At 41.8% G+C, this 27,072-nt stretch overlaps 2 protein-coding genes across 7 annotated transcripts in view; one reads left to right on the forward strand and one right to left on the reverse strand.

Annotated features, from left to right (window-relative positions):
- Positions 1-8,580, forward strand: part of DENND11 (DENN domain containing 11) — a 37,155-nt gene extending 28,575 nt beyond the window's left edge. The window contains exons 7-9 of the mRNA XM_045565363.1: positions 59-209; positions 928-996; positions 2,621-8,580. Coding sequence (XP_045421319.1) covers positions 59-209; positions 928-996; positions 2,621-2,816 — 416 coding nt within the window. The 3' untranslated portion in view covers positions 2,817-8,580. The remainder of the gene's footprint in view (positions 1-58; positions 210-927; positions 997-2,620) is intronic.
- A 2,191-nt stretch (positions 8,581-10,771) lies between these two features.
- Positions 10,772-27,072, reverse strand: part of AGK (acylglycerol kinase) — a 69,502-nt gene continuing 53,201 nt past the window's right edge. For all 6 annotated transcript variants that reach the window (XM_045565365.1, XM_045565367.1, XM_045565366.1 and 3 more), the window contains 6 exons: positions 26,913-26,970; positions 22,570-22,717; positions 22,050-22,147; positions 14,987-15,057; positions 12,937-13,021; positions 10,772-11,892 (listed from right to left, as the gene is read on the reverse strand). In XM_045565365.1, the coding sequence (XP_045421321.1) occupies positions 11,755-11,892; positions 12,937-13,021; positions 14,987-15,057; positions 22,050-22,147; positions 22,570-22,717; positions 26,913-26,970 (598 nt within the window). In that variant the 3' untranslated portion in view covers positions 10,772-11,754. The remainder of the gene's footprint in view (positions 11,893-12,936; positions 13,022-14,986; positions 15,058-22,049; positions 22,148-22,569; positions 22,718-26,912; positions 26,971-27,072) is intronic.

Genomic DNA, 27,072 nt, shown 5'->3' on the forward strand with positions numbered 1-27,072 from the left:
TTGTTTCCCTGGTGGGGTCGGGCGTGTTCCCACCACCCTGACCTCTAGGGTTCCACAGGTACCACAGAGAAGATATTCGAGGAGAAGCGGGAGCTGTACGACGTCTACGTGGATAACCAGAATGTGAAGACGCACCACGACCACCTGCAGCCGCTGCTGAAGATCAACAGTGCGGACAGGGAGAAATACCGGCGGCTCAACGAGCAGAGGTAGCAGCAGCAGCTGGGGGCTGGGCGAGGCCTCTGCTGGCCCAGATGCTCTGTCCTTCCCAGCACAGCCCCAGGGTGGTGGTGGTGGTGGTCCCTCTGTAAAGCCCGTCCTGCCGCCTCATCCCTCCCAATGCATTTCTGCCAGTCTGATGCTGCCCGGGAGGTGGAAGTGAAGGGAAGCCGTGCAGTGGAAGAGGCCAGGTCCCCAGCGTGTTGCCCTGACGGGAGGGCAGCAGATGCACGTGGCTGGTGTCTTTCTGATGGACTTTGGCATCTGTGAGGCCCAGGGAGGGGCAGCTAGGCCAGCTTCCAGAAACTCCCCAGGACCGGGTTTAGATTTGCCCGTGTGTGCGTGTTGACAGCAGTCACTGAATGAGTGTCTCCACCGTGTGGATCACTGTATTGGAAACTTGTTTGTGCATTATCGCGTGTAATTCTTGGTAATTCCGTGATCCTGTGAAATAAATGGTACCATCATCGTCCCCATTTGATGGACAATTAGGAAAGATTATCACTTGCCTGAGATTACCAGGGGCAGAACTGGCCCTGGACCCTAGGGGTTTTGAGTCCAAGCCCTGTTTATCCCTTTCCTGTCCCTTTGGAACAGTGCTGCTCCCTGGGAGATGGCGGCGCATTGCAGGTGCCTGGCTGATGCCTCACCTGTGACTGGGGTCCTGGGAGCTGTGCCAGAGTCTGATGGTGGTCTCCTTGCCAACAGGCAGCTGTTGTTGTATTCCCAGGAAGTGGAAGAAGACTACAACCCTTGTGAAGAGGACCTGTTTGTGCTGTGAGTCTTGGGCCTTGGCTGTGGGGCCTCCCCAAGGGTCCTGTCCACACTAACTGGGTCCCTTCCATGTCACCCACTGAGGTCCAGGGATGCGCTTTATTGCTGCAGAGGGCACTGAGAGCAACCTTCAGCCCTGAAATGCCATTAGAGGGACCCAGAGGACTTAGAGAATGAAGCAGGGGTCCCAGCGTTGGTTTTCTTGTTGGGCTTTTATGTCCAGGATGTTCCCCGCCTAGAAGCTCTTTCTATCCCTTAGGACTCAGGGACTTCTCATCCATTGCTTTCTCCCAATAGAGCAATTCCTTGTGCTGAGTATTATGGGATAATCTGAAATTTTAACTCTTGAATGAAATCTCTTTCCCTCAGATCTGTTAGTGGTGGGCAGGAGCCAGGGCCTTTACACCTCACACCACTGATTTCATTCCGAGCAGCTGAGTGGAAATAGCCCTCTGTGACAGGAACAGAATTGTAACTGAAGCAGAAACAACTCCCCCAGCTTCCTGTTTCCTCTTTCCGGCCCACATCTGGGGATAGGCTTGGGAAACACCACTTGTGGTTTGATGTCAGAAACTTAATGTGGGCGTTTCTAGGAAGGTGTAACACCTTGATTCTGGTAGTGGACTTTCTAATACCTGTATGCTGTTTAGGTGGAAAGTATCTGGGACTTGAGCAGAGCCATAGTCTCATGAAGGTTTGGCATGTGCCATCGCCTCTGAAACCCCGTGTAGCCAGAGCTGCTTTAGGCGCTGGGCCCCTTTGCTGAACCCGAGAGCTCTAGGGGCACAGCTTAGCTGGACAGCAAATACCTTCCTGCACGTGGCTCATTTGTTCACACAGTACTCTAAAGCAGAGCCTTGTAAGTCTTGTTCTGTGCATAATCCTGCTCCTCCCAAAGTGAGTAATCCAAGGAGAACACACACCCAGGGACGTTGGCTCTGCAGCTTGCCTCCCCTTCCTTCTCCACCTTCACCTTCAGAACATCCCTGTGCCTGCCTCAGCTCCTCTGATCTCTACTTTTCTGTGTGGACGTTGTCAGTCTGGGGCTGTCTGCAGTGGCTCAGGGGCTGGAGGACCTCTTCCAAGCCCTTGTTTTCTTGAGAAGGCTTGTCTCCTGTTACTAGCTCTAATGACCTATCCAGGGCTTTGAAGGTGAATTTTAGTTTCTCACTTCAAGTCTTGGTTGGCCTCAGAACTACATTACCAAGTTTGTTCGTGTTTTTTTTTTTTTTTTTAATTTCACCCCCTAACTTTCTCTTCCCCTTATGACTAAGCAGAAAGAAGAAAGCAGAGTGTGGGGCCTCTCCCTGAGGCTGTGTTTAAACCCTGGTAACTTCCCTCTTACCAGGAAAAGGAATTTTTGGCAACCAGGCCATTGCATGCTCAGAGATTTCTCCAATCATACAGTCATTAATGTCAAATGGTTTCTTTGCTAACCTTAATAGCACTTTAATAATTATTTAACTTTTACTCTGTTTTCTTCCTTTAAAGGATACATTTGATTTATTTTTGAAGCTGTTAAAAAGTATATTAGAACAGTATAGCTTTGGTTTTGTGTGTGTGGATTATCTGCTGAGCTTTTTTGTTTTCTTCTCTCCCTTTCCTGTGTCTTCTCTTGCAAATTCAGGTTTTTCTTAGAACAAAACAACCGGATATTTCAGACTTTGTTGGAGGTGTCTGCCAGTCAAGACAAAACTCTGACAGCAGAGCATGCCCGGGGCATGGGTCTGGACCCCCAGGGAGACCGGAGCTTTCTCATGGACCTGCTGGAGGCCTATGGCATCGATGTCATGTTGGTCATTGACAACCCATGTTGCCCATAGGAAGAGTGACACAGGGCTGCAGAGCCGCTCACGTGAGGTGACAGCAGCCTGGAGTTCACCCGAGACCCCCCCAAAGGGCCTCGTTTTTTATTACGTTTACACAAAGGAATATTGTTTATACTTTCCAACAAATGTAATTTTTGCAATTTCCTTTCTGCCCTTTCTCCCTAGAGGTAAGGTCAGACTGCCCTTGGTTTGTGTCCTGCTTTGGTGTAGGGCACTGGAATCTGCCACTTTCTCCTAGAGCTGCTTGTCCTTTGGGTTTGGTCCTAGGAGTTGTATCACTCTGAGCAGGCGGTATACTCAAGAATAAGACAACCATCTGTCCAGTGTGGCCTTAGATATTCATCTGCCTAAAGGTGGAAACTAGACCAGATGACCTGTCAACGTTTTTACCAGTTGTAGAAGTCGGTAGTCTAGGGATCAAATCTCTTTTCTTGTTCACTCGGGCAACTCTGTCTTCTCTGTTCACTTGAGTCAAGACCACAGAGGGACAAAAGGATATTTCTGACTTCAAATATCAGCATCTCTTAAGGACAGAATGACAGGGAGAGGTTGCTCATCAGTGAGCTGAAAACTAAAGTTATAGAATGAAGCCTTGAAACCTTTCTCAAAGTAACTTAATGGTGGGAACTCAGTGGAATATTCCTCTTTCTCTGAACCCCTCCTCTTGGGATGGGTTGGTGAATTCCTTAAGGGCCAATGCTGGCCTTGGAGCTTGCAAGCAAATTCATTATATAAGTTAATCTCTTTTAAGGGCTAAACATCCTCTTGGAGTAATTTGGGTATTTTTAAAGGATAGAGTTTGGGCTCCCAAAAGGTAGAGCGGTTAAGGTTCAAGCAGGATGGAGAAGCAGCTCGAAGTTTGTTCATGAGGACGAGAGTGCTCTAGAGGCACTAGCAGCAGTGCCTGTGGATCAACACAGGTTTACTGGATCCCAGAGTACAGAAAAGATCTGAGCTGCTTAACTCAGAGGTTGGAGTGTGATGGTAACAAGACTGGTTATTACTTTGGAGCCCTGACAAACAGACTTCTCCTCAGCAGAAGCAGCATTCCTTAGGCTAAGGTAATTGGGTCCAGAGACCTAACAGAATTGTTAGAAAATGTGACGGTGCCTTCATCTGGGAAAGTGGTCCGGAACCCGAGTGTCGGTGGCGAGTTTATCCACCTTCTGAGGTGTTTTGGTCTGGGCTGGGTCCTCTTGCTACCTGCCTGGAAGGATGGCAGCGTAAGTGAGACAGTTAGTATGTGTTGGTCAGAAAGCCAGCTCCTGTGAGTCGAGTTTAGGCCTTTTTCGCCATAACTGAGAATTTCAACTTGGGATACTGGGTTTTTGTCACAATTTCTTCCTCTTCACCTTTCTGCCCGGTTATGTTATTGGAGCAGACAGATGCGTCCATGTGTCTGACCAAGCCCAGCAGAGACAAATAACCTTCAAATGGATGAGTTGCATGTCTCACCTCAAGACGAGGTTCTTAGGGCTTATTGCTTTATTCGAAAGTATTTTCACTGTAGTTCCTTGATATGGAATTCAAGACTGAAGGAATTCACATGTGGAAATGCAAATAGACATCAATTAATCAAGGTAGGATCTTTTATGTAAATATATAAATAAGTTTGGGCATTGAAATGTAAACCGTACAACTAATACATTTTTCTCTTTTGTAGTGTGGGCTTATTAATAGCTATCATTTCAGTAACATACCCTTACAAAAGAAAAGAATTCTGTATTTAGAAGCTGTAGCTTCACCTGTTCTTCCCTTTTATGAGCAACCCTCACTTGCCTCTCAAGTGTTGGGGGGAACTTCCTAACTTGGGGCAGGTGATGTTTTAGTGGTCCTGAGGCTCAGGGTGTCCTCAGTTGGGGATGAGTGGTTAGAGGCAGGAGTAGGATAGAAGGAAAGGCCTGCTTCTCCCAGGGGACACAGGCAGACCCTTTTTGTCTGGTATCGGGGCATTTGCTGGAAGTACACCATTTTAAACATTTCTGCTCCAGAGCCTTCTGCGTGCAACACTTCTGTCTCCTTGCTACTTTAACTCCAAGCTCAGAAGTGCTGATGTAAGAATAACAGGGTGAAGATGAGGGTCCTGTATTTTCCTCTGAATGGTGAGTCAGGACTTCTGAGTTCCTCCTCACGTCAAGGTTTTCTACCCAGCTGTCTGTCTGGCATCTCCATGTGTCTACCCTCACAGTCACGCAGAGGGCCAGGGTACAGGTGACCCTCAGGGGGAGAGTTCCAGGGAGGCAGTGCCATGTCTTAGGTCACAGGGGCCTGGGCTCAGCTGACCCCAAAGCAGAACTTCTCCCTTTAGGAGGGAACCCAAGGAATCTGTCCTTCCCTGCCTTGCCACCTTCTTCATAGGGCCAGAAATCTTGCGCACAGACTCTGCATGACTGAACAGCACATGCGTTATCTCTTAGGTTACCTTTGTCACTGGTTGTCTCCTCCAAGTATGTCTTGCCTGGGTTGTGAAGTTACTTTCGAGGTCACCTTTTGAAGGTTTGCTCTGTACCAAACTCTACTGCCCATGTCGGAAGTCAGCAGGCACAACCCAGCGTCGTTTGCTGCCGGCTCTCTACAAGGGCAGTAGCTTTGTGAGGTACTAGGCAGGGATACTCCACAGTGACAGCAGAAGCTAGGAGCCATGTGGACCTGCTTTTCTGTCACTCTTGATATATTTTCTGAGAAACCATCTGCTTTTTCGGGAAGAAGGTGGTGAACGTCCTGCACCTGTAGGCCCTTTAGGGGCAGGTATCATTACCACCATTGACCTCCTGGAGCACGGTTGGAAACTGGGGTGTGGGTGGCTCCTGCCCCTCTCTGCTGTTGGGCTTCACCCCTCCCTGCCTGTACTGCTTAGTCCTCCTGGGGAGCTGTAAGCCTTGCCTCATGCCGTGAACCATGTGCTAACTTGTAAATACTTGCTGACCTGTGATGTCAGAGCTGCCCTATCATTCCTGAATAAGTCAGATTCCTTATGGGAACTAGAATCCGGGTTTGGGGTTGGTATCCACGTAAAATATGACAAAGGGGCCTGTTAAAGATGTTTTCAGTTTTGTAGGCTCAGCAGATAGTAATACTCAGCCTTTGGGGAAATGTCCACTTGTCTCCTGGCTTAGAACTCTTTTTCCATAAGGAGTCAGAAATGGTAGGGCTTATCTCCCACCAGACTTAAAACTATGGGCTAAATAATTTGTTTAGAATTAGCCTTGGCTTTAAACATGAAGCATTCCCCAAGCTGGGTGTAGATCCATTCCAGTGTTACTGTCCCACCTGGGGCTGTCCAGTCCTCAGGAAATTATGATTCCAATGAGTTAGAAGGCACTTAACTCCCCTACCATCATCCATTATGGCATCTCTTCCATCTGGCTAGGGGAGGGAAGCTGAATTCATTGAGATGTAGCTATAGAAATAATTTAACATAGGAATTTGTATCTATAACTTGTTTCGTGTGAAAATCAGGATGGGAAAGTTAAAGAGTAGCACACAGGTAATAGATAATCCCAGATGTCACATGTGAAGATTCATTTATCATGAAACTACCTATGATATTTTAGCTAGAAGATAAATCATTGTTTTTTGTTCTGGTGGCTGTGAGGATGAATTTGCTGTCTATCTTGATACACTGAAAGCCCTTCAAACACAATACAAAGATGAAATTACCTTTAAACTGAGAACTGCAGGGAACCTTTTGTAAAGGGCAGTAATGAATTAACCTTCTAGTGGTGGGACATTGACCCTCCCAGAAGAGGTAGGGGCCCCAGGGCCATTTTTTTCCCCTTTGAAACTGCACAGCCCAGGGAATGGACTGCGATGTTTTCTGCAGTCCCAGTGTAGGTCATCCTTGGAGAGCTAAAGGATGGGATGGAGGGGACGGATGAGTGAAATTATGATAATCAGCTTGACAGTGAACTTGTCTTAGTATTATGACAGTACTAAAGTAGGCAAGAAAATTAATATGGGGATGAACGTGCCAGGCGTGGGCTTATCTCCCTGTTAAGTCCCAGGCTAGTGGGCTTGGAATCTGTGACGTGTCCAGTTCCTCAGTTGTACCCTGTTCCTCATTTGTACCCTGAGGCGAGAATCCTGCAGAGGCAAAGGCTTACCTCGGCAGGCCCAGCCCCGCCCTAGCCCTTCTCATGTCAGGAAAACCCTTTTCCCATTCAGGTAGGGGGAGAGGAGGAGTTAAGGGCTCCTTTTACTCCCAAGGCATGGATTTTTAATATTCCATTTTTATTACTAATATACCTCTGTTCCCAGGAGCCACTGGAGTGTTGTGTATTGTGGGAAAAGGCTAACTGTGAATTAAGTTAATGTTTTCTTATAAGAAATGGGAGTTTATTTTTATATCAATATTACTATGTGATGAACTGAGTATGCAGATACTGAAATGGAGGGAAATTTCAAACTATAATCCTGGAAGAAATGGGCAGCTTTGTAATTTGGTAGCAGCTGAGACCCCATAGAAGTTTTACCGTGTCAGTATTTCACAGAGTGAACAAGGAGATTGAGCTGTGAAATCCTGACAGCACTCTTTAGGAGATGAACATACAAACACCAACCTTAAGTAAAACTCTAGTATAAAAGGGGGTAAATGTGATCGTTCTGATTATTATGTCTCTTAGTCAACTGGAGAGAGGTGGGAGTAGGAGGTAGTTTTATAACTAGCACTTTAATTCATTTTTGGAGCTGAAATTTAGGGGCACTTGGATGAAAAATGATGATGTAGAAATAAAGCCTTGCTGTCATCTTTTTAGAATTTATTCTAGAATTTCGCCATAGCACAGGCTTTTAGAACTAATATGACCTAAACTGAGAAAGTTTATTTAATTATAGTAAAGTAGGTGTGAATTGCTTATGTTTGCTGTAGGATGCTAATTTAGACTAATAAATTGACTTTGCTTGGTAAGGACACTTGGGGAATGTAGGGGTAAGGCAGGGTGTCATAAATTAGCCAGAGATGATCCACGAAATGAAACGCCCACACAGGGCTGACTAAGTGAGACGGTTGCAAATATATTTAATTAGCATTAGAGTGAAAACTCCTTCCTTTGAGTAAATTAAGCAAAGATAAAGTATATAAAAAATTTTTACGGTAGTGGTAGGGAAAAAAAAGCTTGGGTCTGGCATGGCCCCAAGTCTCTGAGTGAAGGATGGTAGAGATCTGTGCTTTGGAACAGCCAGCCTGGATGGGAGACTTCAGGGGTAGAGAGCAGAGGAAAAGCAAAATGAATTTCCTTTATTTACCCTAAGCTTATTGACTACATTTTTTTTAAAGGTCTGAGAAATAAACCTTTCCTAAAAACAAAATAGTTGTAGCCTTGGAAGAACTGTTTTCCTATTTTTTCTGAGTTAGGATCAGCATAGCCTCCCTGTCGCCTTAAATGTAAAAACCTTATTTTGACTAATACCCCAGCATAAGAGTTATAGCAATAAGAGAAACTGAATCTATTTTTGTTTCAAGTCTTTACCTCATATTATGAAACATAGTTCATAAATTTTGCCCTGACTACTACTGCATACAGGTATGTTGTGCTCTCTTTGTTTTGGTGGTGATAATTTTAAAGGCCTAAACAAAGTTGGGGTTAACCGTGAAGCTAAGAGTATATGTTTCTTGAATTTGATTTTGTTCTGTGGTACAAAAAAACATGTATGTATATCATATCTGTATATATCTGAACCAAGTTGTGTGCAGAAAGGTTGATATAACTATATTTACAGAAAATGATTTTTACAATTAAAGTTCACACTTTAACATGAACGTGTGTGCTGCACTCCTTTGCCTAGTTCAAGAAGTGTGGTTTGTGGTAGGAAGGAACGGCGGCCCACCCCGGGAGCGCTTAGTGAGGACAGAGGACACCGGGGCGCTCCTGCCTGCCCTTCTGGAGGCCGTGGTCTGGACAGACTTCATCCAGGTAACGGGAACCAAAGTTGGGAGTAACTACACCACCCAGAAGAGCCAGGACTCTGTACCCTCAGTCACATCAGGAAACTTGTAGAACCACCTCACAGAGACTGAACCCCTTTCGTTTCACAAATCTGTCGTCAAAATTTAGTTTCAGACATTATGTATTGGTGTACGTGTGTGTTTGTGTATTCTAAACTATAATTTCATTTTTAATGTTTTCGGGAGTTACAGTACTTATTTATTTAAAATTAGTATAAATTGCTGACACTGGTGGCTCTGGAATCAAACGGCCTTGTTCAAAGCCAGGTTCCTACTTTCTGAGCTACGTGACCATAAAATATTACAGTTTGCATATCCCTTATTCAACATGCTTGGGACTAGAAGCATTATGGATTTCAAATATTTTTGGATCTGGGATCCTTTGTGTTATAAATCTGAAATACTCTGATGGACATTTCCTTTGAGTGTCGTGTCAGTGCTTAAAACATTTCAGATTTTGGATTTTCGGATTAGTGATGCTCAACCTGCACCTACTTCCTAGGGCTGTTGTGAGAACTGACAGTAATTATAACTGTACATGCAAATCAGCTATGGGGCAAAGGGAAACTTTATGTTAAACTGTAGCTTGTAGAAACCATCTACTATATTTTTAATAATCTTTACATTTGAGTGAAATGAAACAGGAGGAGGGGGGACCCAGGTTCTCCTCTGGACAGCTCAGCATTCCAGTGTTGGCTGTCTGTTATGCGGGCATTTAATGGAAGGACAGGACAAAGAGCAAAGCAATTGACAGTGAGGAAACCAAGCCTTCACAGGACATAGCCTGTCTTCAAAAATTTGAAGCAAGGCATATTTATATTGAAAAATGAATAAGATTCTTAATGAGAATTAAATATCCTTCCATAAGCATACGTACCATTATGATTACAATCATTGGCTAACACACACACTGGTAGCCTTTTAAGGAAGAAGTTAATGTACAAACTTGTTTTTTTACACCATTACATCCCCTCTGTGGGTGGTATGGGGTGGGTGAGCTTTAGGCTGATGTTTGGACCCACCTGTTACTGTTTTGCTAAAAGCAGAGCCTTTAACACCACCCTGAAGGATATAGAACTAAATAAGAAAGGCTTATCTTTTGTGATCTTCATTCAAGGACTTTTCCTAGCTGCTCTATAATCCATTAAAGCTCTGGTCCCCAACCTCTGGGCTGTAGCCCAGTCCATGGCCTGTTAGGATGGGCCGCACAGCAGGAAGAAGCTTCATCTGTATTTACGGCAGCTCCCCATCACTTGTGTTACCACCTGAGCTCCACCACTGGTCCCAAAAAGGTTGGGGACCACTGCATTAAAGCACTGGTCTTTACTCTGTGGGTGTGGTGCATATACTTTGTCTTGAAATGGATCTGCCTGAGTAAGCCTACAGCCCAGGCCTGCCAGCTCTACTAGCCCACTTCCTCCTTCCTTCAGTTTTCCTTCTTGGGTCTCATCCATCCTCCTAAGGTGCACTGCCCACTGGAATATAAGAACCTCAAGGGCACTAAACAAAGGAAAATGTCAAAGGTAGTGTTAAAAGTAAATGATGCTAATGACTAGATAACAAAGCCTTAGCAAATCAGGTGGTTTTTAATTCTCTGCTTTCAGCAAACTAAAGGAGGATCTAATCAAGTTGATCATTAATAATATTTTGATGATAGAGTACTGTGGTTTTTGCCATGGAACTCCAAAGGAGTTCAAAGAACTGCATGACACTGTTAGAATAATTCTTTCTATTCCCATCTACTTATTTATGTGCTTATATCGATAAATGAAACAGCATTCATATATTTATCCTAATTAGTTCCTTTATCCAAGACTATTCTAATAAATGTTAATTTTTAATGATCAAAAAATCATGTTAATATTTTCACCAATAATTACGATAACATTTGTTCTATATTTAGATACGACTTAAAGCAAGAACTAAAAAAATGTCAAGCATAAAATACATCACATTATGATTCTTTGCTGAATGTGGCATGGAAATACACAAGGAGAAAAGCCCATTTAAAATTTTCTACTAAAGGGCAAGTTCATTTATTTTTATATATGAACAAAGGCTGTCAAATTGGTATGGTATTTAAATTACACTGGATAGAGTGATGTAACAGTTATTTTAAAATAATATTTACGTGACACCAGAAAGTACATACTTTGGCAGCTATTTTAGGTTTCAACATAGATGTGTGAGGAAATACATGATTTTTCAAAATACTTTGGGGGTACATGAGCAGAATAGTTTATGGATGACTGCTGTAAAACACTTTCTCCAAGTAAGGTTGAGGGACCACTTATAGAATCTCCTAGGAAGAGTGGCCAGTTTTTAAGGCCCATCCCCAAAGTGAGTTACCAGGTTTGGGGTAGGCCCCAAGTAAATGAGTTTTCAACATGCACCCCATGTGGTTCTCATGCAAACCAACATTTAAGAAGCAATACTGTAAAAAAATAAAAACTAGCATTTTATGGTATCTTAGCCATGGCTGAAGAGGGAAACCACCTCACATGTTTCTGGATTGAGGACAGAACTCAAACGAAAACTAAAAAGAACCAGAGCTCCACCCCTGGAGGAGCCTAGAAATGGGAAGGGTGGCACTGTCCCTGGAATTCCTGGACGGTTTAACAGAGCAGGAACGGGGGAGCATAGACAATCTCAGGAGCCTGCTCTCCACTGTGGTTGCACTTGGGGAGAAAACAAAAGAAAGCTCTTCTCCATCCAATGAATGTGAGAACTACTTGAACCAGCCTGAGGAAAATCAGTATGTAGGAGGGTTGACTGTTAACACCAAAATAAAAGCATGCGGAAGCTGACTGTCAAGCAGTGGCAGAGTATACCTTGGGAAGCGCTGCTGGAGGAAGGCAGAGGGGTACTTGCCACGAAAATGCCCTTGGGATCCTCTGACAGCACTGCTGGGACAGCTGAGGCACCTGTTCCCTTTTGGTCCCGCTGGTAGCCTGACGTACAGCCTCGGAGCACCCGTCTCCCACCGGCTCACTGGGCTGTGCTCTGCAGCCCCTGTTCCCTCTTCCTGGGGTCACAGAAGAACTGCAGCTTCCTGGGGAGCAGCTTCACCTCCACAGGCATCGCTTCATACTCCTCACTGTCAATGCTGAAAGAGCCCCCTGTTCCCTGCAGAGAAGGGAGAAGAGTCAGACCAGCGTGCACCCACATCCACGGCCGACTTGGGTTGGAAGTCTCACCACAACAGCACCTGAGCAGTTCGTTACAGAAAACATCATCTTCTCCCGAGAATTTATCCCAATGTTCTTTCACAGTGCTGGTTCTGGAAACATCCTGATTCTACCATCCATGAAAATGGATTTACTTTCTTTTTTTTGGCCATTTCCTCACAGAGTATTTAGAGATTTGAACAAGGTTATAATTTTCAAATATTTATTAAAAGGCAGGGGCCCTGCCATATCTTTAAGGAATTCATAACATAATATGGTCCTTCTTGGCCCTAATGAAATGAAAATTGAGAAAGCAAGCCATTATATCCACTGGATCATTTTCATTATTCTCTAAGACTTGCTTGGCTTATACCTAAGATATACCAACATTATTACAGAGTCTATGAAATCCTTCCATAACTCATGCATCTAATTCAACAGCTGCTATGTTGAAACTGGTGCCAGGCACCGTGGGGATACTTTCTGTTTACCTATAGTCTTGCTTGAATAGAGTAGTATAATGCCACAAGTCTTTAGAGGCTATTTGTAGCGCCCCCTTTTTTTCCCCAAGGTATTACCTAATCAAAAAAACCTTACAATTCAGATTATATTTCCAACTTCATTTCACTCACACATTATTCTTCTAAAATTCAGTGCTGAACTGAAAACTTCTTCCAGATCCTTTATAGCAAATGTTCAGGTAAAGCCCACTATGAACATTCGCTAGTTAGAGAATTCTCTGTGCATTTAGATAATATAGTAACCTTTTACATTATTTAAATGTAGAAAAATAAAAGCTCAGGAGACCTAAACTTGGCAGGATATTCTGCCATCCTTTCTAGGTGTCCCTTAATAAGTGTGACCCAGAGCCTGGCAAAGTGCTTGGCACATAATGGGTATCTAAATGTTGGTCAGTTAATAGGAAGGAGGGAGGGACAGAAAGGCAGACAGACTTAAGGAAGAACCAAACACCAGGGCCACTGGCCTCTGCTCCCACACTCACCTCGGGCAGAAGCAAGGCACACTGGCTGGCCTGGAGACACGTGGTGCCCTCGGCATGCAGCTTGGGGTCTCTCACCTTTCTACTTCTGTGGGTACGGGAGAAAGCAAGCTTGACACCAGTGATGGCAACTGCGTTAGGTTATAACAGCATAGCAAGTTCTTTCCCTCTCCTGTGCGGTTAGTGGGCAGATGGCCTATGAAGCCACAGAGTTTTGTGAATAATTTTTCCCACAATGATTGTTGCTTAGCATTGTGATAAATCCTAGACTGAGGAGGCTTACTTGCTGTAGAGTATTCTGCATAAAGTTAAAACTCAGTGACTTTCTTTGAATTATTTATTTTTCAGTCATTCTACATGTACGTAATTCTTAGGCTGTTAATCTCAAATTTAAAAATCAGAATGAAATTAAATTCTTTAGGAAAGGTACTAAACTTCTGTCATTTGGAACTACTTCTGATTATTGCTTGAAGGAGAAAATATTTTTATTCGAATTTAAAGTAGGTATTTCTTTTATATATATGAACAACCAGTCTTACAAGTGCTTTGGTGATTCCCTATAAGTTCGGCCATCTGTATCCATGCATGGGTCCCGCTTCTGTGGATTCAACTGAGTACCAAAAATATTTTTTTAAACATTGCATCTGTACTGAACATATCTAGACTCTTCTTCTTGTCATTATTCCCTAAATGATACAACAACTGTTTACATAGTATTTACATGGTAATAGGTATTAAAAGTATATGGGAGGATGTATATAGGTTATATGCAAATACTATGCCATATTATATCAGGAACTTGAGTATTTGTAGATTTTGGTATCTGAGGGAGGTCCTGGCACCAATCCCCCTGCGGATACTGGGGACGACTGTACTAATGTTAACAGTCTACTTGGCATACTGTATCTTTACCTTGACTGAATGGCTATGGAATAAAACTACCAGACACACTTGCACATACACTCCACCTAGTCCTGGGAAGCAGACAAAAAGTAAAAGCTAATCCAGGTATTTAGTCCATTATTTATCATTCATTGACAACAGTAATTCTTTATCATATGAAACTGTCATCAAAGTTTTCAAAAGCAACTTCACAGTGTCCTCTTCAGATGTCCAAAGGAAACAGACATTATTGGATTTCACTTCCTGTAGGGACCAAAAGTGCTTCTACTGACAAACTAATGAAAGCCATTCTGCTGCTGGTGTCCATAGTGAAGTAGCCATGGAGACCTGGCCACTGCAGCAGAAATGTCTAATCCCTAAACGGGCACGAGAGGGAGCTCTGAGACAAAGCACAGAGAAGCGGTGCTGGGCAGATTCCCAGTTGGCATGGGAACACGCCAGCTCCTCAGATGCTCTGAAGGCTGGTGGAGGATTTATAGTATTCTTAACCAATAAGATTCTGGCAGAGGTAGGGCTTAACAAATCAGACAGGACTTGGAAGGGTATTTTGTACTGGAAATGGGAACAAGGCCTGAGAAATGTCCAAGGTACTCAGTACCTTTTCAAGTTTTCCATTAACACCCTGGGAATAGGATGCAGTGAACTGACATGAATGGTAACGGATACTGTGAAGTGCTTCGCAATATAAAAAGACTTTTCACCCACATTGTCTGATCTGAGACTGAAAAACTATCCTAAGATTGGTAGAGATGATTAGATTATTCCATTTTACAGACAGTGAAAAGGATTCAGAAAAGTTAAATGATCTGAGTCATGACGTCAGTGAGTGGCAGAATCAAAATTTGTATTCAGCCCTTTGACCCTGAAACCAAAGTTCTTGACGCTTTGCCATGACACACTGGATTCTTTTAACTTCCGCGGAAAGGCAAAGACTGCTCTTAACGGTCTGATCTTCCCACAATGAACAGGGATGGCCACAGTGGGAGAGGGGCCCTGCATACAACAGCCCATAGGAAAAAAGAATGTTGAAATTCCCAAACAAGGCCTTCACTGGATCTCTTGGACTTCATGGGGCACTCTGAAATAATATAATAAAGTCTGAAAATCAAACTACTTAGGCCTCATTTCCTACAAACCCCAACCCACTTACCCTATAGTTATAAAGTCTCCTTTGCTGACAGCGTCGGGTTCAATGCAAATGTTCATAAAGTCTTCTTTGCTCTAAAAAGATTAAGAACACTAACATCATTAATCTTAAAATTTTGGCTAATGCAGCCTGTTGTCATCCTCAGCTTTGGAGGTTCATATCTTGAAGTTGTGCATTATATAGGGGACATTACTTCTAATGGTTTAATTCTGCATATACTTTCAGCCCTTTTTTCTCCCACTAAGAGCTTTACTGAAATATAATTTACATAAGATTCATCTATAGTGCTCTGTTTGTACTACATAAGCAAAATAAAAACTTGGGAGGAAGGTTTGGACATTCTGTCACTCACTAGTAATTGCAGCTGTTCTAGCCTCTAGGATTCCTTCCCCTGCAGGCCAAGATTCCTGCCCATCTATCCCAGTGACTGTCAGCGCTCACCCTGCATCAGCTTCACACCAGACCACAGTATGAGCTGCTTGGTGTGGGGAGCTCAGGTGTCTGCTTTTTTAAATGCTCTACATACAAATCTGGTATGCAACTGGAGTTGAAAACAACAATCCATTTATTCCATGTTAACATTTTTAAAACCTTCTATTTCCAACCACAGAAAGCTCTGGAAGATCTGAGCTATAAGGAAGTGGCTCTGAAAACACACTTGGTTCTTGTACCAGTAAGTGGCTAGTGATGCAAACCTAGTACTCTGTAGATCAATCCCATAACTTCTGTGTCTGCTTCAGCTAGAGGACTTGTTTCCTTTTGAGTTAGTACAAAATCTAGCCTTGGAAGGCCAGTGCAGTGGCTCTCACCTATAATCCTAGCACTCTGGGAGGCTGAGGCAGAATTGCTTGAGCACACGAGTTGGAGACCAGCCTGAGCAAGAGTGAGACCCCATCTCTACTAAAAACAGAAAAATTAGTTGGGCATCATGCCATGTGCCTGTAGTCCCAGCTACTCGGGAGGCTGAGGCAAGAGGATCGCTTGAGCCCAGGAGTTTGAAGTTGCAGTGAGCTGTGATGACACCACAGCACTCTACCCAGGGCAATAGAGCAAAACTGTCTCAAAAACAAAAATCCCAAAACGACACCTAGCCCTGGGAAAACCCACAGGCCTTTGCCTAAGGTTAAAGGGCACTACTAGAGCACCGCTATATCGCTCAACTAGTAATCACAAAACATAAAGTGGATGACTTTGCTCAAAGTGCCAGCCATGTATCATGAACTCTTCAATGTGTTTGGGTTACATCAATAAGCAAAACAAATATGAATTTCTGCCTACAAAGAACTTAACATTCCACTGTGGAGAGTGAAGAGGATAAACAAATCATAATAAAACAGTAAGTTTTAGTCTATATTAGATAAATATACTAAAAGTATATTTGAGAATATTAGAAAATGAGATCACAGAAACAGCAAGGAACACGAGATAGCACTGATGGCAGTGGGTACATATGTAAGGGGCTGCAATTGAGGAGGTAGCCTCTGAGCAGAGACGGCAGTGAGATTATCCAGGGCAGCAGTTCCCACACTCTGGTAAGTATCGCCAGAGAGCTTGTTTAACACTCAGACTCTGGTTTTTATTTGTTAATTAAAAAAAAAAAAACACCCAGACTGTGGACCCATCCTAGAGCTTCTGGTTCAGAAACTCTGGAGTGAGGCCCAAGAATTTTCATTTCAAACAATTCCACATGAGGCTGATGCTGCTGATCTAAGGACCACACTGAGAACCACTGCTCTCTAAGGACAAGCAGTCCACGCCTGAAGACAGAAGCATGCCTGACCCGTGCAAGGAACAGCAAGGAAGCCAGTGTGGCTGAAGCAGAGTGAAGGACAGGAACAGTTGGAAATGAAGACAGGCAAGAGAGGAACTAGGTCAGTAGGGCCTCATGGACCATGAGGAAGAATCTGGCCCTTAGGCTGAGTGACATGGAGAGCCACTGGAGGAAACTGATCTGGATCCACTTTAATAGGATCGCTCTGGCTGCTGTGCTGAGAATTAAGACAGGAGTAGTGTTGCAGAGGGAGACAGCGAGCCAGGAAATAACATCGTAGAGACAGGAACAGGAATGGCCTGGCCCAGGAACAATGATCTGACCTGGTGAGACATTGGAGAGTGGGGGAGAGCCTTAGAGGAAAGGAGGAGGAACAGCTTAAAGCTGCGACAAGGAGTCACCTGGCCCAGTGTGCCAGGGATGAAGGGAGAGAACCAGCTACCACTTAGAAGTATTGCAGGGAAAGCAGAAACTCAGGAAAGCCAGGCTTCAGCTACACAGGGATCGGCAACCATCTTCGATAAAGGGCCTGTGAGTGAACACTCTAGGCTTGCAGACTCTGAGATTTTTATCACAGCTACTCAGCTCAGCCGTGGTGGCTGAAAGCAGCCAAAGCCAACACTTAAATGAATTAGTATGGCTACGTTCCAATAAAATTTTACTTACGGACATTGAAATTTGAAGTTCCTATCATTTTCACATGTAACAATAATACTCTTCTTTTGATTTTTTTTCTACTATTTAAAAATGTTAAGGAACATTCTTAGCTTGAAAGGTGTACAAATATAGGCAGCAGGACGTTTGGGCCTGTGAGCTGTCCTTTGTTCTTAAGCTTTGTTCTGGAAGCACAACTAAGTTCTTGATTCTTTGGAGGTTAGCCTTTTGGCTTTGTGAGGAGGGAAACAGGGCAGCCTTTAGTCTAGGACTAATTTTGACCCACTAGAGGCAATACCTTTCTGAAGACACTACCCACTGCCCCATGTCTGAGCAGGATTTTCCACTGCAGCTGGTTGGGGCATGAACTATTCCTGGCCCTGTGACATGATGATTGAAGCTCCTTGGATCGTCCCCCATTTCTCACTAGCAGTCCTTTCTCCATCTCAGGCGGTTTCTCACATGCCTGCCCAAGTAACTCAGCAGAAGACTCCAAAGGAATCTCTGCAGACCTCTGCCTTGGTTCTCAGTGCAGCTCTTAGCTCTCCATACAGCTCTCTTGTATTCTGCCTGCAATTCTAGCTGCCTTGATTTCCCCAAATTCTCAAAGGCCCCCTCAAGCAAGGGAGACCACTGGGCTCTGTCTGGGCTTCCTGTCCTCACGCTGTGGCCGCTCTCCAGCAGTAAGCTGGGGCAAGCGTAGGCTCACCTTGTTTGATTCCCTTCTCCCTGGAATCACTGTCCTACACTGCTTGTTTCATACCAGTGTCTATCAACAGTTGTTTCATAGATTTTGTCCAATTTTTAAAGTGTTTAGGTGCAAAGGTAAAGCTGTCGCTTGTTGCTCCAACTTAAGTCTCATACTAACATTAAAAAAAAATCAATTCACTTTATTGCACTGACAGATGAGAAAACTTTATCATCTCAATAGGTGCTGGAACGGTACTTGATAACATTAAATATCTAAGACATTGAAGATGAAAGATAAAACCTCTTATCAAACTGGAAATAGAAGGGATTTCCTTAATCTGACAAAGGCTATCTACAAAAAACCCATCAAATTCTAAATCAGAAATAAGACAATGACTCCACTCCTGTTACCACTATTCTATTCAACACTGTACTGAAGTCCTAGCCAGTGCAGTAAGACAAAGGATTGTAATGAGTATTTGAAGGGAGAAAATAAAACTTGCACTATTTACAGTTTATATGACTAAATCTGTAGAAAATCTGAAAATCTGAAGGAATCCAGACAAACTTAATATATAACAACTTAATTAGGTTGCTGATTCAGCATCAATATAAAAAATCAATTATATGTCCATCTACTAAATCAGATAGTTAGAAAATGAAATTTTAAGAGATACTGTTTACAATAGCATCAAAAAATTAAGATAACCAGGAATGTATCTAGCAAAAGAATGTTTTAGAGGAAACTATAAAACTTCATTGAAAAACTCTGTAGACCTAAATAAATGAAGAGGTATGACACATTCATATGCTGGAAGAGTCAATATTGTAGAAATGTCATTTCTCCTCAAATTGATCTATGGATATAATGTAATCCAGATCAATATTATAACATTTTTATGTGGAATTTAATAAAATAAACATTCTAAAATATTTATAGAAGTCAAAAGAGCTAAGAATAGTTGAGACTCTTTAAAAAGGAGAAAAACAAAGAGGAACTTATTATAAAACTGTAATTAAGAGAAGATGAGTACCAGTTCAAATATAAAAAAGTAGAGCAACAGGAGAGAGGGACTAGCAACAGTCACGTGTATATAGACACTTGATGTATGGCAGAGACTTCCTGAAGATGGATGGGGAAAAATGGACATTTCAATAAATGGTGCTTGGACAACTGGCTTTCTATTTGGAAAGAACATAAAATTGGAACCTTACCTCAATCATTCACAAAATTCAATTATAGGAAATACTCCCATTGAGTATTTCCTTTTTAAGCAAAAACAGAACCATTTAACGTAAATCATTTTAACCTGGTTTTTTTTTCCAGGTCATATATACAAAATAAAATACATACATAAATATATGTATATAACATATATGTTATTTTAAATAGATGTAAAAAATTAATCAGTCTGATTAGCTTGTTTCCTATAATTTACTATTATAAGTACAGTGAATATATTTGTACAAGAGATCCTAATTTTCACACATTCCACATTCCTAACGCTTCTTTCATATTCTGAATGTACTTCTTTTAATGATAAGTGAACACTGAACTATTTGCATGGCAGCCTCATTGTCTTTGAATATTTTATTGCATTTGCTTTTATTTTTACAAAGAAGTGTGGAAGAAACAAAAAAAATGAATGGGCTGCCACTAGTGATAAGAAGCCCAGTATCATATACTTTTATAATTGGCACAAAGATAAAAAGCACTTGGCATGCAGAACGTGGCTAATCTTGAGCTGCAATCATATCCTCACTGAACTCGGTGCATTCAGTGGTATTCAATCATCAGAGAAAAGAACAATGGTAAAGAACATGAACACAATATAAGGAATACATGTTATCAAAGACTGGGTATAAAGGAAATGTATAATTAGAAATTTTATCTTTCTTTTTTAAATTTCTCTGGAACAGAATCTATTTTTTTAACCTTCACATACTCACTTTCACCGATGTCTTAAGAATTCTATTATGTTAAAAAGGACTGCCTATATTATATATTCATCAGATTATTTCTGTAGGATAATTCCTAGAAATACACTTAATAGGGCAAAGGGTATGCATATATTTTAGACACTTCATATATACTGCCAAGCTGCCATCAAGATGGGGGGTTTCAATTTATATTCCCATCAGAAAGACGTGAGACTGCTCATTTTCCCACCCACACCAACATTAAGCACTATCACACTTTTTAATCTATGACAATTCAATAGTTAGTATTTTAATTGGCATTTCTTTGACATTGAGTACTTTTTCTGTTTCCTTACCTAAAAAATGCAGATAAGAGTTAAATCTACCTGATAGTATAGCTAATAAGTTAATATTATATAAAATTCTTAGGAAAGTACCTAGCATGTAGCAAATACTCAGCAAATATAAGCTATTTTTTCATTTTTATTTCTTTTATGAATTTTCTATTCTTACCCTTTGCCCATTTTTTTACATTAGTCCTTTGCCCAATTCTTATGTTATAAAGAAAGCTATTAATTCTTGGGTCTATCACATCCTAATATTTTTCCCAATTTGTCATTCAAAAGTTTGTTTATAGTGTCTATTCAAATAAGTAAACAAAAGCATCAGTATGATTTTTGCCTTAGATGTTATGCTTAGAAAGGCCTTGTCCATAGTACTTTAATGGTTTTATTTTTAACTCTTTAATCCAAGTGAAATTTTTTTCAAAGGTGAAGAGAATTTTGTTTTCCAAATGTTTTGCAATGCACATGTATTACTTTTTAATTAGAAAACAGCTCAATACTCTGAATATTAACATTGGAATCAAACTTCTCATTATATTCCAACTGCATCTGCCAATTTTCAGATTGGTTGGGACAAATGTGAACAGACTTCTTTGATTTGCATAAAAGCTGAATATAGTAATTAGTCCACAGTTAAAAATGACTTCTATTGGCATTCTGATCAATATGAATTACTAAGGTTTTCTCAATACTGGGGTCAGTAAATTTTTTCTGTAAATGGCCAGAGAGTAAATGTTTTAGGTTTGGGGGCCAGACAGTCTCTGTGGCAACTACTCAGCTCTGCCAGATAGCACAAAAGCAGCCATAGAAAATATGTATATGAATGTGTTCCAATAAAACTTTATTTATGGATACTGAAACTTTAATTTCATGTACTTTTCATTTATCACAAAAAATTATATTTTCCTTTTGGTTTTCTTTCCATCATTTAAAATTAGAAAGTCAATTCTTAGTTTATGGGCTACACAAAAACAGGTGGCAGATCAGTTTGCCAACTCCTGCTTTAGTTCACCATTTCTAAGTGTATTGTCTATAGCAGCGCTATAACTTTCTGTATTGGTGGAATGATTTTATATCTGTGATTTCCAATGTAGTAGCTACCAGCCACATACGGCTTTTGAGTACTTGAAATGTGGCGAGTGTGACTGAGGAACTGGAGTTTCTAATTGTATTTAATTCAAATTAGTTTAAATTTAAATAGTCACATGTGGCTAATAGCTACTGTACAGGACAGTGCATATCTATAGATTGGACCCAAATAACATTATATGTAAGTATAAAGATGTGTGTGTGTTTTTCTCCTGGAAATCTAAAGCTATATACTTAATATAGTCACAAAAATAATGGATATTTACTCAAGTAAAAGCTCCACAATTTTTTATTCCAGTGACAAATGGGAGTAGCTAATTTTCATTCCTAAAGGCCTTCTGCCCGAAGTCCTCTGAGGGCCACCTAAACAATGAGCAGCACACGCGATCAAAGCCCCTCAAGCATTTGTGCCACCACTGTCCCAGCATTTTCTCGTTGCTATTAATCCTTAAAGGCACACCACATAGTCTTTTTCATGACCCTTTCCACTCTATCCCCACAGGGTAAAAATAAAAATAACTGAATTAATGGAAAAGCATGTAGCCTTTGTCACTTTCCCCAGATACCAAATGCTTTTCTAATAAAAAAGCACACTTACTGTCAGGTCAAGCTGACCGTTCCGTGTTGTGATGGACAGTTCAATGGTTGACAGCTGCACTTCTTTCCAGACCTCTGGGCTCACCTCTTGAGGGAGGGCTGTGGGAATCCATTAGATACAGGTCAGCTTCCTCCATTAACGTTTCACCGCCCACCACCACCAACTTAGCTGCAGCTGTTCAGCTCAGCTTCCCAAGCCCTTACGCTCACTCTCCACTTTAGTTTTATTTATTTCATACTTCTTATAAACAGTAGTAAACAGCCAGCCTCAAAATGAATCTCTGTGCCTAAAACATCCCTACCAAAAGCAGTCACAATAACAAAGAGGGTGCACAGAGACCGCCGTGTCCATTCATGGGACATTGCTTGAGTGCTGCTCTGGCAGTACACAGAAGGCTGAATTCAATGATCCTTGAAAGGCTTTTCCTGCTCTAAGTCTCTAAAACTGATTTTGGGGGTCTGCCCTAGGGCACTTCTAAACTGACCAGGGCTCTCCAATCTTCAGTCACCACGATGCTCACCATCCTGTGGTTGTGCCCAGTATGATGCCAGCCTTCGTAATATTCTCCTATACAAGGAAGGCCGGGGAGGGGTCTCTTCTGGTTCACTGGGAGATCTCTCTGTAGGTCCCGTGTACGAGATAGAGGCTTGATGAATCTGAGGCCACTCCTTTTAATGTGGAGAGAGAAGAACTTCTGTCATGCATACACAGTTCCAAATTCTGGGGGTTTCTCCCTGCAAAAGTTAGGATTCTACCTATATCTGCTAGGAAGGGAATTAATCTCCTCTCACTGAATGGAATGCTCTCTAATTTAGAGCATGGACTCCTCAAGCTTTCCCTTCCTGTTAAAGCTCTACCTTGAAAACCATGAACCCCACGACTGCTGCCTCCAGTGCTCTCCCTAACACAGAGGAGAGATTAAAGTGGGCTAACAACCACCATTTACACTTGTCCCCCCCCAAAAAAAAATCAATATGAATGAGCATGGAATCTTCCTATAACAAATTTATCCTTGGTTTATAGATGGTGATTCAAAAATGAAATTGATGAAATCCAGTTGCATCAAACACCTGCTTCACTTCTGGAATCATATTTCACACAGAGGCCAGAATGGTTCAGCCCAGGCTCACAATCCAGCCCAAGGTTTCTCACCTCTGCTTCAAAGCCCCTCATCCTCAAACTCTAGATTTTTTGTCTTCTATTTCCTGTCACCCCAAGTCCAGTGCCATCCTGGATCGCATCAGTGTCCACGTGAATAATTAAAACCATACCCTGGCGCAGCCTCTCAGCCTTTGACACCACCTCTAATTCACCACAGCCACCCATTTCCACAGTCACATCGTGGCCCATAATGTCACCCAGAACTATTCCATCTTGGAAATCTAAAACCCTAACATCCTACTCTCATCACACCCCATATTCTCCCGGTTGATTCTTTTGTGCCCAGTGTCTCTCAGGGTGAACTGCTCCCCTGTTCTCGAGTTTCCACAGGGAGAATTACAAAGGAGTGACAATTATGGCTTCTCTTACTCTACAGCTCACTCATTCCTCCCCAAGTCCAGAAGGACCAATACACGGACCCAGCCCCTTCCTTCCTCTCGCTGAGAGAATGCTGTCCTCGAGGCTCACACATTCCCTGCTTCTTCACGCAGTAGCTTACTGTGGTGGTCTCTGCACAGAAGGAGCCATTTGCACTGGATAAATTCAACTTGGAGTATGAGGAAATCGGAATGTGACCATGAATCTAGTGTGTGCTTCACTCCTGCTGACATTTATAAAGCTGATGTTTTGATCTCTGTCTGCCTGGCTCCTACATTTGTTTTCATAACTTGATTCAAACTCAGAAGAGGAAGAGAGGGGTATTATTTTGGGCCCCTGAAGATCCCCACACCACTAAGTTTTCAATCACATTAAGGATTCCACTCCTTCACCACTCATTTTCCCTCAGGGCCAAATCTATAGTCGATTATTCTAAATTGCTTTCTTTTTCCATTTACTCTTGGCCCACCTATGTCTTTATTCTTGCATAATATGTGCCCTAAAAATCCCCAATTCTGACTCCACAGCATGGCTCAGTATTACTAGAGGGGAAAAATGCACCTGCTGAGTACAGATACAGGGAAAAGCAACCACCCAATGGAGCGTACTAGTGTCACTACAAATTTCTGGTCTCAGGTCTTCAGTGTCGCTTGTAATCCTTTGAGCCTCCTTCCATATTCATCTTTCTTCACAAGTCCCCATACTGGCCCCACAACCTACCTCATTTTTGACACTGTGTCCTGCACTTCGGCGAGAATATCAAGGACATCAGTGAGAACTTCCTTCACTCTATCCTCTTGTTTCCATCTGAATCTACTCTTACTTCTCTCCTTTACCAGTGAAAAAGGTGTCCCTTCCCCTGTCCAGGTACTCTGGATCCCAGACCCTTCCAACTGCTCACAGATTTGCCAATTTAATCATGCTGTCTCTTTTCTCTTCACCTCTTCTCATTCTTCTCTTCTTTTGCTTCAAAGATAACAACATGGATATTTCTCCAATTTAAACAAAAAACAATACTTCATTGACCCTGTATTTCTCTCTAGCTTTTGCCTCTTCTATCTCCTTTTCTTCAAAGTCAAGTTTCTTGAAGAAGTGGCCTATCCGTGCTATCTCCACATCTTTACCTCAGATTTCTTTCTTAACTTTCTTCAATACAGCTTCAGCCCCCGCACTCTGGAGGCTGCCAGATTCAATGGATTCTTTGCTGCTGCTTCTCGACACTCTCTCTTCTGCTGTCCTCTATGTCAGTACTGTCTCCTACATTTTCTCTTAGCACTTCTCAGTCATACTTTGTGGTTCTTTAAATGTTTATATTTCTCAGGGCTATTCCTGGCCATCTCTTCTCAACGGTAACTTCACCAAACCCAGAGTTTCAAAGCCATTCACGCACTTAAAACATCTAAATCTATTTCTTCAGCCCAGGCCTCTCTGCTTAATTCCAGACCCACATCACAATCATATCTCCACTTGTCTATGTTCCAGGGATATTATGTTAAACTCAACATGTACCAAATTGAAAACTTCATCTTCATAAGCTTGATCCTACTCTAATATTGTCAACATTAATGGAAATCTCTAGTTACCAAACTCTAGTCCCTCATATCAGAAATCTGGCAATCCTACACTCTTCCAACTTTTGAGGGTTCTAACACAATAGCTCTTTAATCTGTCCTCTGCTGTCAATACTCACTGTTACCACCTAACTACAGACTAACTATACCTCATCATTTCCCACATGGATTACTTTATCTTCTATCTGATGGGCTTGCCTTTAGAGACCCATGTCCAATCTCTTGTCCCCACTGCTGCCAAACAACTTTTTTAAATGCAAATCTGCTCATGTCACATTTCTGCTTAACACTCAATAACTCCCCAGTGCTTTAAGGATAAAAGTCAAATTTCACATCAAAACCTGCCATTCCCTAACCTTATCTAACCTTTAGCTTCATTTCCTGCCATTTTACTGCATTAACTGTAATTAATGACCATGTCACACCACTGTGACTTCCCATAACCTGTCCCTCCACCTAGAATGTCCTTTATCTAGTCCTATATATATTTCAAACTGTAATGTAAGTGCCATCTTCCCTTGGAAGCCTTTCTGACCCTCCGTCAGACTCAGCCACCCCTCCTCTCTGCTCCCATCTTAGTCTTCCCATATTTCTCCTGTAGCACTTGCCAAACTGCTGACTGACTTGTACCTCTCTCCCAGCATGTGGATACTTCCTGAGGGCAGGAAACCTGTCTTATTTGACTTTGTCTCCCAAGCATATATCAATAATTGCTGAGTAAATGGTAGTAACAGTTTATATTCTCCCAGACTCTACCATTTAAGTATGTAGCCACTCTCCACCAATGAAATTATTCCCTTGAGTAATAATACATTTTACTAATCCAGTTTGCCTTAGGTGTAGAAAGGTCTTGTCCTCCCAAGTTCATTTTTAAAATCATATAGATTTGCTTCTAGTACTTTAGTGATCTTAGTTTTTTACATTTAATTTTTTAATCCAACTGGAATTTTTTTAGAAGGTAAAGGGAGCTATGTTTTCCAAATGTTTTGCAATGAACACGCATTACTTTTATAATTAGAAAAACACTCACTAATTCTGAATATTAACACTGGATCCAAACTTCTCACTACATTCAAACTCCGTCTGCCAGTTTTCAGACTGGCCAGCCAAATTGTGAATATACTACTTTGATTTGCATAAAAGCTTAACATAATATGTAGTCCACAGTTAAGGATGACTGTTCTATTAGCATTTGCATTAATATAAATTGTTAAGCTTTTCTCTGTGCCAACATACAGAACAGCACTGCCCAACAGAACTTTCTCTGATAATGACAATGTTCTATATCTGTATTCTCCAATATAGTAACCACTACCCATATTTGGCTAGTATAGTTTGAAACCTACTGATATTATACACAAACCTGTACAATTAGATATATTTAGATACAATCTTCAGTTCATTTCCAGGTACTAATATAGACAAAAATACAAATAACCAATGAGATATATGTTATTCTGTTGAAGGTTTGTCTGGCAAGTTTGAGTGAATTAACAACAAAGGGAGGTGGAATGTTAAGGAGAAGTTAAATATTGGTTTGGTAATGGAGGGAATCAGTTGGTAGATGAGCGGTGACCTCTTATCAAACAGGAAAGCTTTCTGTATTTGTACATAATCAAATGTGCCCCATTTTAGTGCTGGAGCATGTCACATGCATCTGTAGCAAGGAATTTAAAAGTATCCCAAATACACACATCACAGAGAAACAACAAAATAACACAGGGCTAGTTTCTACAATGTAAATTGCATTTACCTTAAGAGTGCTGAAAAAGTGGGCTGCTTTGGTTTTTAGAGGCCCAAGATACCAGTAACTGAGAAAGACCAAGATAAAAATCTGATTAGAATATTAAAAGAACTATCAATGTGATAGACACCATTCATGACAGACAAAACATTAGAATTACACCTCTGCT

This window comes from Lemur catta, chromosome 11 (genome assembly GCF_020740605.2).
Source record: "Lemur catta isolate mLemCat1 chromosome 11, mLemCat1.pri, whole genome shotgun sequence".
NCBI lineage: Eukaryota > Metazoa > Chordata > Mammalia > Primates > Lemuridae > Lemur > Lemur catta.